Source organism: Ipomoea nil, unplaced genomic scaffold, assembly GCF_001879475.1.
Source record: "Ipomoea nil cultivar Tokyo-kokei standard unplaced genomic scaffold, Asagao_1.1 scaffold1509, whole genome shotgun sequence".
NCBI classification, from domain to species: domain Eukaryota; kingdom Viridiplantae; phylum Streptophyta; class Magnoliopsida; order Solanales; family Convolvulaceae; genus Ipomoea; species Ipomoea nil.
The window spans coordinates 1,786,948-1,799,933 of record NW_017617937.1 but is presented as its reverse complement, the minus strand read 5'-3'; the positions used below and the strand labels follow the sequence as shown (position 1 = coordinate 1,799,933).

Below are 12,986 nucleotides of genomic sequence, written 5' to 3'. Positions count from 1 at the left end.
TCAATAGTCGTGTACTAAAATTGCAAGGTTCAAAAGTCGTGGATTAATTCTGCCAGTGCCACTATAGTCGTGAGACTAAAAGTGCAAAAAACTCCCAAAACAAGTAATATGCTATTTGGTTAGAAGAAGGAAGTAATTTGGTGAAAAAAAAGAAAAGAATAAGATAGAAATAAAGTATGAATTTAAATTACATTGTTTGGTAGGGATGAATAGAATTATTAAGAATGAGAAAAGAAGAAGTGATATAAAGACTAAAATGTCATTGTATAATAATAATGTTAATAATAATCAATGGTAAAAAAGTTATTTTTCTTCCTTTTTCTTTCATTTTTCTACTGAATTGCAATTCATATGGGGGATGGTATGAATTACAATTCAACAAAATGAGGAATTGCAATTCCTTCCAACCAAACACGGTAATTCTGGTGGCCAAATAATAAAGTTGTAATTGAATTGTAACGAAATCAAACGAAACACCCTATAAATCTAGAATGTCCAAGTAATCTTTTAATCAATTTTTGTTATTTCTATTAATTTAGGAAACTCGTGGTTTACCACTTAAACTAGTTTAACGGACTTTTTTTTTTTTAAAGAAATAAATAATAATTGCACATAACTAAATATACGGAACATTTCTATTGAGTATGGACAATCCTAGTCAGGTTTGTTAGAAACTTAGATTGATACGGAGTATAAGATTTTAAGTTTGATTTCTAGTGAAAGTTACCATTAGTTTTCTTCTTCTTTTTTTGGTTGCCCAAAGGTATCCCTCCAACTGATAGCCAGAAGACTAATCCCCCGTCCTTATTGTCAGCACACTAAGTGATCATTAGTCTTCTTGATTTAGCTAGTTTATTTCCTTGTAACCGTTTCCTAGTTAGGGTCACAAAATGAACTTCATCCAAAGTAGCGATAGCAAGTAGAATTCTCAAAGGGTGCAACATGATATGGCTAAGTGCTTATTCAAAGATGTCAATAAGAGCAACGATAGGTGACTGCTGATTTTTATAATAGCGATGTGGAAGAAACTAATGGTTAGTTGGTAGATGAAATCTAAATGTACTATGATTTTCAACACATTTCTCCATGTGAGGCTACTTGGCGGATATTTACATTTGATATACAATTTAGGAATCATTCGGTTGAGCGTTTGAGGTTCATCTTCCTAATGAGCAATCTGTTATCTTTGATGATGATAACGTTGTCCACAGGTGCTAATACATCTTGAGAATCAAGCCATTTTGGCACCCACATTAGATAGTGTGGATTTTGTAAATGAATACATGACTAGTATGAACGATGTGTCGTCTAAGATGTACTTGAGTTGTGATTCTGTGTGCAAGTCGGATACAAATGCTGATATGTTATCTGAAGTACACACTCTTGAATTTTTAAACAATTTGAGGTGTTTATGTCTACCAAACTATTTGTTGACATTGAAGGTTGGCTCTCCAGTTATGCATTTTAGGAACATAGACCACTCATTGTGGCTTTGTAATGGAGCAATATTGGTTATCTCAAAATTGGGAAACCATGTCTTTGAAGCGCAGATTATGAACGGAAGCAATGCAGGGTGAATATATTGATCCCCACGGATGGCATTGACTCCGTCAGGCCTAAGGTTTTCATTTAGATTTCAAAAAAAAAAAAAAAAAAAAAAAAAAAAAACAATTTCCTATTCTGTTGTTATACGCTCTGACAATAAATAAAAGTCAATGACAAACTTTAGCTTATACTGATTTGTTATTAAGAAAGTCAGTTTTTAACCATGGGCAATTGTATGTAGCAGTTTCAAAGGTTAGTAATTCATCGGGTCTTAAAGCTTTAATTTGTGGGGAACCTAGAATTTTTGGAGTACTAATAAAAAATGCGATTTACAAAGAAAAATTTAATAATTTGTAATTGCATTTCTGTTTAATGTGAAATACTATTATTTTTTTATTTTGTATGTTTTGACTTTTGGGCATTTTATATTTTCAAATTATACTCGAATACAATTGTCGTGCATTGCACGAATGCAAATACTAGCTTATTAAATAGTAATAGAGTTATAAAAGTATACAAATAATTTTATATGGCAAAAATGCAGTAAAAACAATTTCATCCAATAAATTAAAAATGAATAATACAACATCTAAAATACAATGTATACCTTTATTACTATAGAAAAATGACAAAAATCATGAAAATAACATGGATTAACACATAGTCCGTACTATGTTCTTAGATAAGAGTATTTTGAAATTTTATATTATAAAGTAATTATAAAAATGATAAAATTAAAATTAAGTGTACCGACAAATGTCTCCATCTAAGTTGTCAATTTAGCATATGGTCGCATGTTCGTATTTAATTTATAAATGGACTAATGTAGTATAACTTAATGGTATCATACTTAATGTTTGGTAATTGAAATAAATTTCGAGAGATACAAAACATATTGAAAACGACATTGCTAAAATTTTTAGGGCCAATGTTTGATATTTTTTATTTTAGGGCCAATGTTTGATATTTTTTATTTAATAAAAATGACAAGTAAAAGTTGAATAAATTGGCGGAATGTAATTTTATGTGGTATTTTATATATTTGTAAATATTCAAAATCATTACATTGTGGTTATTATAAATGGTTTAATGGCTCAATGAGCAATGTATTTTACTACAAGTTTAGAGAAGCCAACAAGCAAATCAACCTACCGACAATGTGAGACAAAATAAGAATGTTTGATGTGTCAAACAATCAAATAGTTAAGGGCATGTTTGATTCGCTGTAAAATATTTTTCAATGAAAATGTTTTGTTTTTTTTAAAAAAAAAAAAATTGAGGAAAACTATTTTTTTTTTTTTTTGTTTAGTTCATGGAAAACATTTTCCTTAAGAATGAGGAAATCATTTTTTTTATGGTCCTCCCTTAGTATTTTATTTTCCATAAAAAACAAGTAGGATAATTATGCCCTCACGAACTTTTCTTAATTACCATTATTATTGTTGTTGTTGTTATTATTGTGTAGGGATATAATTGTCTTTATACTCATTATTCCTTACCATCCCAAACACAACCAAACAATGAAATCAATATTTCCAATAACTTATTTTCCACCAACTAAACATTGTAATTAATTTTCACAATAATTTTTTTTCTATTAAATTTCAATTTTATTTTTTCTCAAATATTTTTCGTGAACCAAACGGTCTGTAATATAATGAGAATATTAGTCCTATAGATAGAGGTTTTGACACAATATGGGGCATACTGTAGCACCATACCAAGCCATAAACAACCAATTTCTATTGGGAAATTGTTTAATATATTTATTATCATATCAGTTCAATTCTCTATGTGGAAATTGTTTATTTTTCCTCCATGCAATGGAACTCCCTATTCCCTCCACACGAGAAGGATGCTCAGAAATCAGAATATTAGCAATAATATATTGTTTAGTTAATTTAAAACTTAATTTATTATGCCTCACAACTTATTGCCATTCTACATGTAAATAAGTAATTAACCTTTCAAAATATTTTATTTAGTAAATTATTCAATGGCAGGTAAAATTTATTCTTGTCCTTTTTTTTTTTTTTTAATAATATAATAATGGAAAAATGGCACTTTTTCCCCCTGAGTTATATACTTATAGCACTTTCCCCCCCTGAATTATTTAAGTGGCCCTTTTTCCCCCTAAAATGTTAAATGGACATATTTACCCTTAAAATAAATATTTAAAATAAATATTTCATTTATTTTTCTTCTCCAACAAATTATTACTATAATTTGGTTCAAACCAAACAGATATTATAGCAACCAAACCAAAATATTCCAATTACAATTTAGAATCAAAACGCGATATTTAGAGTTTATTAAAATCGCAAATCGAAATGGCCGGTTCATGTTCCGAACTGAAAAAATAAAATACATTTATTGTTGAATTTAGACTATTTTAAAATAAAAAATAAAATAAAATTTAAAATAAAGACGGTTCAAAATCACGAACCGGATCCGAAACCGCATGATCCAGTTTTTTTGGTTCATAAATTTAATAAATTGAAATCTAAATATTGGATTCTAGATCTGAATCATAACCGGAAACTTTTAATTCGATTGCTATAGTGTCCGGTTCAGTTCGTACCGAACCGTGGTCATTGCTACATATACACAATAATTTGTTGGAGAAGTAAAATAAATAAAATATTTACTTTAAGGGTAGAAATGTCAATTTAATATATCAGGGGGAAAAACCACCACTTTTAAAATAATTGAGGGGGCTAATGTGCTTACATAAATAATTGAGGGGGAAAGAGTGCTATAAATATATAACTTAGGGAAAAAAAGTGTCATTTTTCCTATAATAATTGATTATTGATATATAGTGGATCAATGAATTATGGTGCAAGGTTATTAGTAGAAATGGGTTAAATTACCAAATAATAAAGACAAAGATTTGTATGAGACTGTCCCATATATCTTTACCCTTGATACGGGTCGAATCAATATGCAAATGTAATACTTATATTAACAAATTTATTCACTTTCCATTCGGACAAATTATGATGTGCATCCGTATGCACCATGCAAAAACGACGTCGTTTTAATAAAACGCGCGTCTCCCCTTAAAAAAAAATCAGGTTCGATTCCCAACAACAACATATGAACTAAAATTCCATAATCAATGAACTATAATTCCATAATCTAATCTATGAACTAAAAATTTCAGAATGAATGAACTAAAATTCCATAATCTATAAACTAAAATTTCAGAATCGATAAACTACAATTCCATAATCGATGAACTATAATTTCATAATCAATGAACTATAATTCGATAATCTATGAACTAAAATTCCAGAATAAATGAACAATATAATGTTGTTGCTGGGAATCGAACCTGAATTTTTTTTAAAGGGGAGACACGCATTTTTTAATAAAACGACGTCGTTTTGACATGCATGGTGCATACGGATGCACAACATAACGATTGCTCCTCCATGGAACCCCCGCTATATCAAAATTATCTTTTTTTTTTTTTTTTTTAACAATAATAGAATGTACCCTCACCAATCAAGAGTGCATCCCATTTCGATAAGTATGAACAAAATTATAACGAAGAACGGACGCATGCAATGACACATCGGGCCTGCTGATTAGACATTTTTCATTTTGTAGTGCAATATTATTATATCTACAAACCTAATTATATACTCCGTAATAAACAATTTATAATACCACCAATTTAACCAAAAATTAAAATTTATAAAATTGTCGAATAAAACAAAAATTAAAGATAACACCATTATCTAGCAGTACCGCCCTCAATTTGAAAATATTAAATCATATGGCATATCCAATACGGCCTAATTAAGATGTGTGATCCACAATACATCAGGTTTTGGTTATCCAATATATACATTCATTTTTATAAATAAATCCTATTACTATATCATCATATTTGTAACTTTTTTTTTTTTTTTTTTGAAAAGATCATATTTGCAATTTAACATTACTTTATCTTGATCTCTATAATTTTAATTCATTTTCAAAATATAATATAGTAATATAATTATTATTTAAAATTATTAGAAAAATGATCAAATACACTCCAAAACATTATAAGATAAATTAATTAGACCCCGAGCTTTTAAAAGTCACAACTAAAGATATCAACATTCATTTTAGTGCATCGAAGCTCAAAACTGGTTGGTGACCAGTGATATATAGTAGGTCGTTTGGGTTTGGGCGGTACTCCAACTACCTCCAGGGAAAAAACTAACAACCGGTGAATGATCGCCAGTCACCAGTATTTTCTGCAAAGGTAGCTGGAGCATCGCTCGAACCTTAATGACATGTAAGCCTACCGACCTAATGGTTTAAAAAGGCTAAACAACAGAAGTAAGGCAAATTATAGTGTGAATCATAATTCGCATTGTCGGGTGGATCACTGATACAATTTCATTTTCAATGTACTGCATGTTCATTTTTTACTAAAATTATTTTTAATTCAATTTCTTATGATGCTAAGTTTTGTATTAATATATATATATATATATATATATATATATATATAAATTTAAATTTAAAAATAATTAAAAATACTAATAAAATAAGCAAAGAAAAAAATTGATTTGATTAATATAATGAATAATAAACATAACATGTAAAATGAAAGAGATTTAGTATTAAAATATAATAATCATACTAAAAATAAATTATAGTATTTTTTTTTATCAAAAATAAATTATAGTATATTACAAATGAACTTGCATATTAACAGTACGTCTACTTTATTTATAATGTGGATAATAGTTCATGGTATAACGATTGCAAAAGTATAGTGGATTAAAGGTTTAAATTCATGATAGGGACTTGATCAAATTAATCGTTAAGAGAACTATTATTGAGTCAAAGTGTGACCGGCCGTTTGTGTATTACTTCATCATATAAAACAAAAGCAATATAGGAATTATAGAATTATGTAGGAGCAATAATTCGAGACATTGATAAAGACTTCGAGAATGAGCATACATAGAGACTGATAAATAAATAAATTAGTTATATAAATATTTTAAATATATGGAGCTGTCTATATATTTTTATAAGACTTTTGAATCTTTTAGGTTATTTTCATACCTACCCCATGGAAGGTGGGCAAATTATTGTGTGAACCGTATTTTAGGATTACGATCTAAAACGATGTCGTTGAATTTTATGAGTTAGAATAATATATATATATATATTTTTTTTGAAAGTTACTGGCTCTATTACATTGTAGTATCTGTTCATATACTTTCTCAACCTACTGAAACACAAAGAACCAATAACGCCTCCACTGAGGCTCAAACTTATAATCTTCTAAATGGAAGTCCAACCCGGATACCATTGGACCACATAGTCCTGGTATATGTATATATATATATATATATATATATATATATATATATTATATGTTAAAATAATATACATTATGTATTAGAATAATGTACATTATAAGTAAGAATAATAAAACTTATAGAAGTAAGATAATGCATGTAAATTATGTGTTAGAATAATGTACAATATGAGTTATGCTCTGTCGGGCTGGAGTGTGGTGGACCCTTAGGGTTGGTGATTTAACATTTTGGAAGAATATAAGCAGACTAAGTTGACATCTAATACTTCCATTTACATCTTAACTATAATATAGCCATATGTTATTATAGTTAAGATTTATTTATTTATTTATTACATGGTGCATAAAAATTTCAAATTAACCTTAATTCATTTTCATCTCTCTTGCCTCATCCAATCCATCCAAAAACTCACAAATAAACTTCAATTGAGATTATTCTAATGAGGTCAATCTTAAAATTTTAGTACATAGTATTTAATATTGTAATTTTTTAAGAACTTAGTAAACTACAGTAGTAATTGAATTACAATTTTCAGAGTCACCACGGATCAAAATTTTTAGACATTTGAGATTTCTAAGTCTAAAAATTTTGATCCGTGGTGACTCTGAAAATTGTAATTCAATTACTATTGTAGTTTACTAAGTTCTTAAAAATTTGCAATATAAAATACTATGTACTAAATTTTTAATATAGTTTAAGATTTGTAGTAATCACTCACCTTAAATACCAATTCTTATTTAAATTGTAAATATATTTATGTTCATAATTATATTTTATCATAGCAATTCACACATAATTACTAAATAACAAAATTTTTATATATGAATAAACCTCATATAAGATATATTTTTATAACATACTTACCATGCATCGCACGTGACAAATACTAGTTAACTTTAATTCACGTTAATTTGGACAAACTTAATACAATCATATAGTTCTTTTTAATACAATTTGCATTTAGAAGTAGGTTGGCTAATCTTTTGCATGTATCGAAAGAAACACTCTCCACCTTCACTTAAAATAATAAATTTCTTATAACTCTACTATAATGCTAAATAAAAGTATGTAACACATACAAATCTTATAGGTAAAATCTCCTATCCACTCCGATCCCCAACATTCCTTATTCTTTAATATATGCACAATAATACCCACTATACAACCCACTATACTTATAATTCTTTAATATGTGCAATATTACCTACCTTATTACACTTAATTTCAATATTTTATCACAAATTCTAGCTAAGTAGGCTGTATAATTAGGGTGTGCAAACTTTGGCGAAAGTTTGATTAACCGACTGAACCGAAGAATTTCGGTTAACCATTTTTTAACTGAAAAACTTCGATTTGGCTAATGCCTAATGGTTAAAGGATTTGTAAATTTCGATTAACAATTCAAAACTATCGGTTAACCGAAATCTCACACACACACACACACACACACACACACACACACACATATATATATATATATATATATATATATATATATATATATATATAATTAAATATATATAGATGTTTGGACTTTATAATTTGTATTTTTATGTTTGTAGTGTAATTATGGTATTGTGTTTGTATATTTTTTTATGGACTTATTATTATAGATTTATAGGTATTCTTTTAAAGATTTAAAACTTTAGCTTAAAAAACTTCGGTTAACACGGGAAAAAACTTCAATTCAATTAATTCGGTAATACAAAGTTCGGTTCGATTAACAATTAAACTTTTAAAACTTCAGTTAAAACGATTCGACTAACCAATTGCACACCCATTATGAATAATTGACTTGGTAATTATAAAATTTCAAAACCTACTTTCTATGGGAGAGTTGGCAAATTATGCTGTGCATCCGTATGCACCATGCATGGTGCATACGGATGCAAAAACGACGTCGTTTTATTAAAAACGCGCGTCTCCCCTTAAAAAAAAAAATCAGGTTCGATTTCCATCAACAACATATGAACTAAAATTCCAGAATCGATGAACTATAATTCCATAATCGATGAACTAAAATTTCAGAATCTAATCTATGAACTAAAAATTCCTGAATGAATGAACTAAAATTCCATAATCTATGAACTAAAATTTCATAATCTATGAACTAAAATTCCAGAATGAATGAACAACATGTTGCTGGAAATCGAACCTGAATTTCTTTTTAAAGGGGAGACGCGCGTTTTTAATAAAACGATGTCGTTTTTGCATCCGTATGGACCATGCATGGTGCATACGGATGCACAGCATAACTACTCGGGAGTCAGCTAGAGTAGCAGACATGTTTAGAACACATATTTGAGCAACGGTAAACTACATAAACCCAGTGTATAAGCTAGCATTTGACTAACAGTATTTAAAAGACAATAATCATGATGATAATGCTAAAGTGGATTGCACTGTAGAAACTCTCTTCGCTATATATACAATCCGTTGCGCCGGGAAAGGCAGACCAGAAAGAGTGACAATCGAGAAAAATGTTGAGATTTATAGTATTAGTCGTTATGCTATCAGTGGCGGCGGCGACAAAAAAGACGTACATCGTTCACATGGCGAAGTCGCAAATGCCCGCCAGTTTCCGGCATCATGCTCACTGGTACGACTCGTCTCTGAAAGCGGTGTCGGGTTCGGCGGAGATGATGTATGTATACAAGAATGCGATACATGGATTCTCCGCCAGGCTTACGGCGAAACAAGCTAAGTATCTGGAGAATCAGCCCGGAGTTCTTTCTGTGTGGCCGGAGATGAAGTACCAGTTGCACACAACTAGGACGCCGATGTTTCTGGGAATAGACGAGACCGCCGGTTTCCTCCCCAGCTCAGCTGCTGAGAGTGATATCATCATCGGAGTACTTGATACCGGCGTTTGGCCGGAGATCAAGAGCTTCGACGACTCTGGACTTGGGCCGGTCCCTAGTTCGTGGAAAGGCGAGTGTGAGGGTGGGACCAACTTCACCGCGGCGAATTGCAACCGGAAGCTGATAGGGGCAAGGTTCTTTTCGATGGGGTACGAGGCGAGCGCGGGGGCGATTAATGAGACCGACGAGTACAAATCTCCTCGGGACGACGACGGCCATGGGACCCACACCGCTTCCACCGCAGCCGGGTCGCAGGTCGTCGGCGCCAGCCTGTTTGGTTACGCGCCGGGAAGCGCTCGCGGAATGGCTACGCGCGCGAGAGTAGCAGTTTATAAAGTTTGTTGGAAAGGCGGTTGTTATAACTCCGATATTCTCGCGGCCATGGACAAGGCCATCGAGGATGGCGTCAATATTCTTTCCTTATCGCTCGGTGGAGCTTCGGTTGATTACTACGGCGATAGTATCGCCGTAGGAGCGTTCGCCGCGACGGAGAACGGAATTCTGGTTTCGTGCTCCGCCGCAAACGCCGGCCCTGCACCGTTCAGTCTGTCCAACTCAGCGCCGTGGATTACGACCGTCGGTGCCGGAACTTTGGACCGTGATTTCCCCGCTTCCGTTAGTCTCGGAAACGGAAAGAAGTTTTCCGGTGTTTCGCTGTATCACGGCGATCCATTGCCCGGCAAACTGCTTCCTTTTGTCTACGCCGGAAATGCTAGCAACGTTACCGGTGGAAATCTATGTATAGACGGCAGTTTGGATGGGGAGAAGGTGAAGGGCAAAATTGTACTTTGCGACAGAGGGGTAAACGCTAGAGTTGATAAGGGCGCTGTGGTAAAAGCAGCAGGAGGCGCCGGGATGGTGTTGGCCAATACCGCCCTCCAGGGGGAGGAGTTGGTGGCGGACGCCCATTTGCTTCCGGCGACGTCGGTGGGGCAAAAATCCGGCGACGCCATTAAGACCTACTTGTTCTCGGATCCTAATCCAACGGCCACGATTTTATTCCAAGGGACGAAAGTGGGCGTGGAACCGTCACCAATACTCGCCGCGTTCAGCTCACGCGGCCCCAATCCAGTCACGCCGGAGATACTAAAACCCGACGTGATCGCCCCGGGCGTCAACATCCTTGCCGGATGGACCGGCGCCGCCGGCCCAACCGGGTTACCAGAAGACAGCAGACGAGTCGAGTTCAACATAATATCCGGCACGTCAATGTCGTGTCCCCACGTGAGCGGCCTCGCCGCCTTGCTAAAGGCGGCGCATCCAACCTGGAGCCCCGCCGCCATCCGCTCAGCGCTGATGACCACCGCGTACACCGCCTACAAGTCCGGCGGCCAGCTGATCGACGCCGCGACGGGAAAGCCTTCCACCCCGTACGATCACGGGTCGGGTCACGTCGACCCGGTATCAGCCCTAAACCCGGGACTAATTTACGACGCCAACACCGACGATTATCTCAATTTCCTCTGCGCATTAAACTACACTCCCTCGCAAATCAACACCGTTTCAAAACGAAACTTCACCTGCGACTCAACCAAAAAGTACAGCGCCGGCGACCTCAACTACCCGTCCTTCGCCGTTCCGTTGTCGGGTTCGAAATCGTCCGTGAAGTACACTCGAACTCTCACCAACGTGGGAGAATCAGGAGCGTACAAAGTCTCGGTTTCTTCTCCGGATTCCGTTAAGGTGTCGGTTGAGCCGCAAACGCTGAGTTTTACGACGATGAATGAGAAGAAATCGTACACCGTGACGTTCAGTGCTCCGGCGGCAATGGCTTCCGGCACAAATATGTTCGGGAGAATTGAGTGGTCAGATGGGAAGCATGTTGTGGGTAGTCCGGTGGCCATTACTTGGTCGTAGATCATAGTGCTTTTCTGCTCTATACATAATACTATAACTTGCTCAAAGGAGTGAGTTTAGCAAATAATAATAATAAACTGACCAAAATTATCTTAATGGATTGTTGTTACGTTTACTAATATGCTTAATTTGATCATTTCCACCAATTTCTACTTCCTCTTTGTTGAATGTGACTTTGCAAAGGCATGTTGGAACCAGTTGCATCTTAATCATCTAAGTAGCCATCCAGACACTTTCCAAGCATGGGTGTGTAATTCATAATAACCAGCTTTGTACTCTCTCTATGGTTTGTTGGAGCATATGGAACCTAAGAAACAACATCCTTTGGAACAATCAAACCTTGGAATCGGCGAGAAGCTTGATTATTAAAACAGATAACTACTACTCAGCTTGGAGAGCAGCTACGTCGAACAAGCAGCAAGCCCAAAAGATCAGCGTAGCTCATGACCATTGGATCAAACCACAACAGGGATTCATGAAACTGAATGTTGATGCTACAATCAATAAGGACGCAACGTGCATGGGGTTCAGATGTGTCTTGAGAGATGATCAAGGATGTTTTGTAGCTGCCAGAGGTTCTCAATGAAAGGGTGTTTATAAAGCTAAGGAGGCTGAAGCAATGCCAATCCGAGAATTCCTAGCCTTGCTCAAGTCCATCAATGTCAACAAGATCATTATTGAGTCTGACTCACTCCAAGTTATCCAGGGTTGTAACTCAGTCTTAGGAGAATCCTCTTTCCATTTGATTCTAAGTGATATTAAAAACTTAATGAGCTCGTTTGCTCATAGTAATTTAGTATTCATTGTTAGACAATCTATTTCTTTGTATGATTGCTCGGAGTGATTCATGAACGCTCCCTCTATCATTTGTAATACTCTTCTCTCTGATTTGTCTTAATATATTAAGGCCAGCTCCAATGGAGCGCTATTTTGGCCACCAACGCCAAAATAGCGTTCAATTTGGCGCTGGATTCTCTCCAATGAAAGCGCCAAATTGGGCGCCATTTTGGCGTGAAGCTACAGTGCAACGCCATATTTGGCGTTGCACTATAGCTTTACGCTAAAATAGTGAGGCCATTTGCATTCCACATTTGCCCTTGGTCTTTTTTTATTAATTCCTTTCGTATCCTTATTTTGTTTTTATGGATTTACATATTTTATTAAATACATAAATATAAAATTTGAATAATTAAAAATAAATTATACCATTTGAAAGATCTCATCAAAACGATTAAAACAAGACTAATATTGAATATAATTTAATTAAAAATAAAATTACATAAAACATAATTAAAGTTTAATTTATTAAATTACATTAAATTACAATTATATGTTATATTAAAATAATAAAAGTATGAATACAAACTTTTAATTTATGAGAATATAA

The 12,986-nt window shown here is 33.9% G+C and overlaps 1 protein-coding gene across 2 annotated transcripts; it reads left to right on the top strand.

Moving 5' to 3' along the window:
• The first annotated feature begins 113 nt into the window (after positions 1-113).
• On the top strand, positions 114-11,714 carry LOC109189071 (subtilisin-like protease SBT1.7). 2 transcript variants are annotated; one of them, XM_019339798.1, is made up of 3 exons: positions 114-118; positions 6,381-6,386; positions 9,386-11,714. In XM_019339798.1, the coding sequence occupies exon 3, from the start codon at positions 9,389-9,391 to the stop codon at positions 11,597-11,599; it is 2,211 nt and encodes a 736-aa protein (XP_019195343.1). In that variant the 5' UTR covers positions 114-118; positions 6,381-6,386; positions 9,386-9,388; the 3' UTR covers positions 11,600-11,714. The 2 variants fall into 2 exon arrangements, with proteins under 2 accessions (XP_019195343.1, XP_019195342.1); XM_019339797.1 differs by lacking the exons at positions 114-118; positions 6,381-6,386 and having other exon boundaries at positions 9,281-11,714.
• The last annotated feature ends 1,272 nt before the right edge of the window (positions 11,715-12,986 follow it).

Coding starts and splice junctions, on each gene's coding strand:
- LOC109189071 (XM_019339797.1), top strand. CDS start 9,362: ATGTTGAGATTTATAGTATTAGTCGTTATGCTATCAGTGGCGGCGGCG.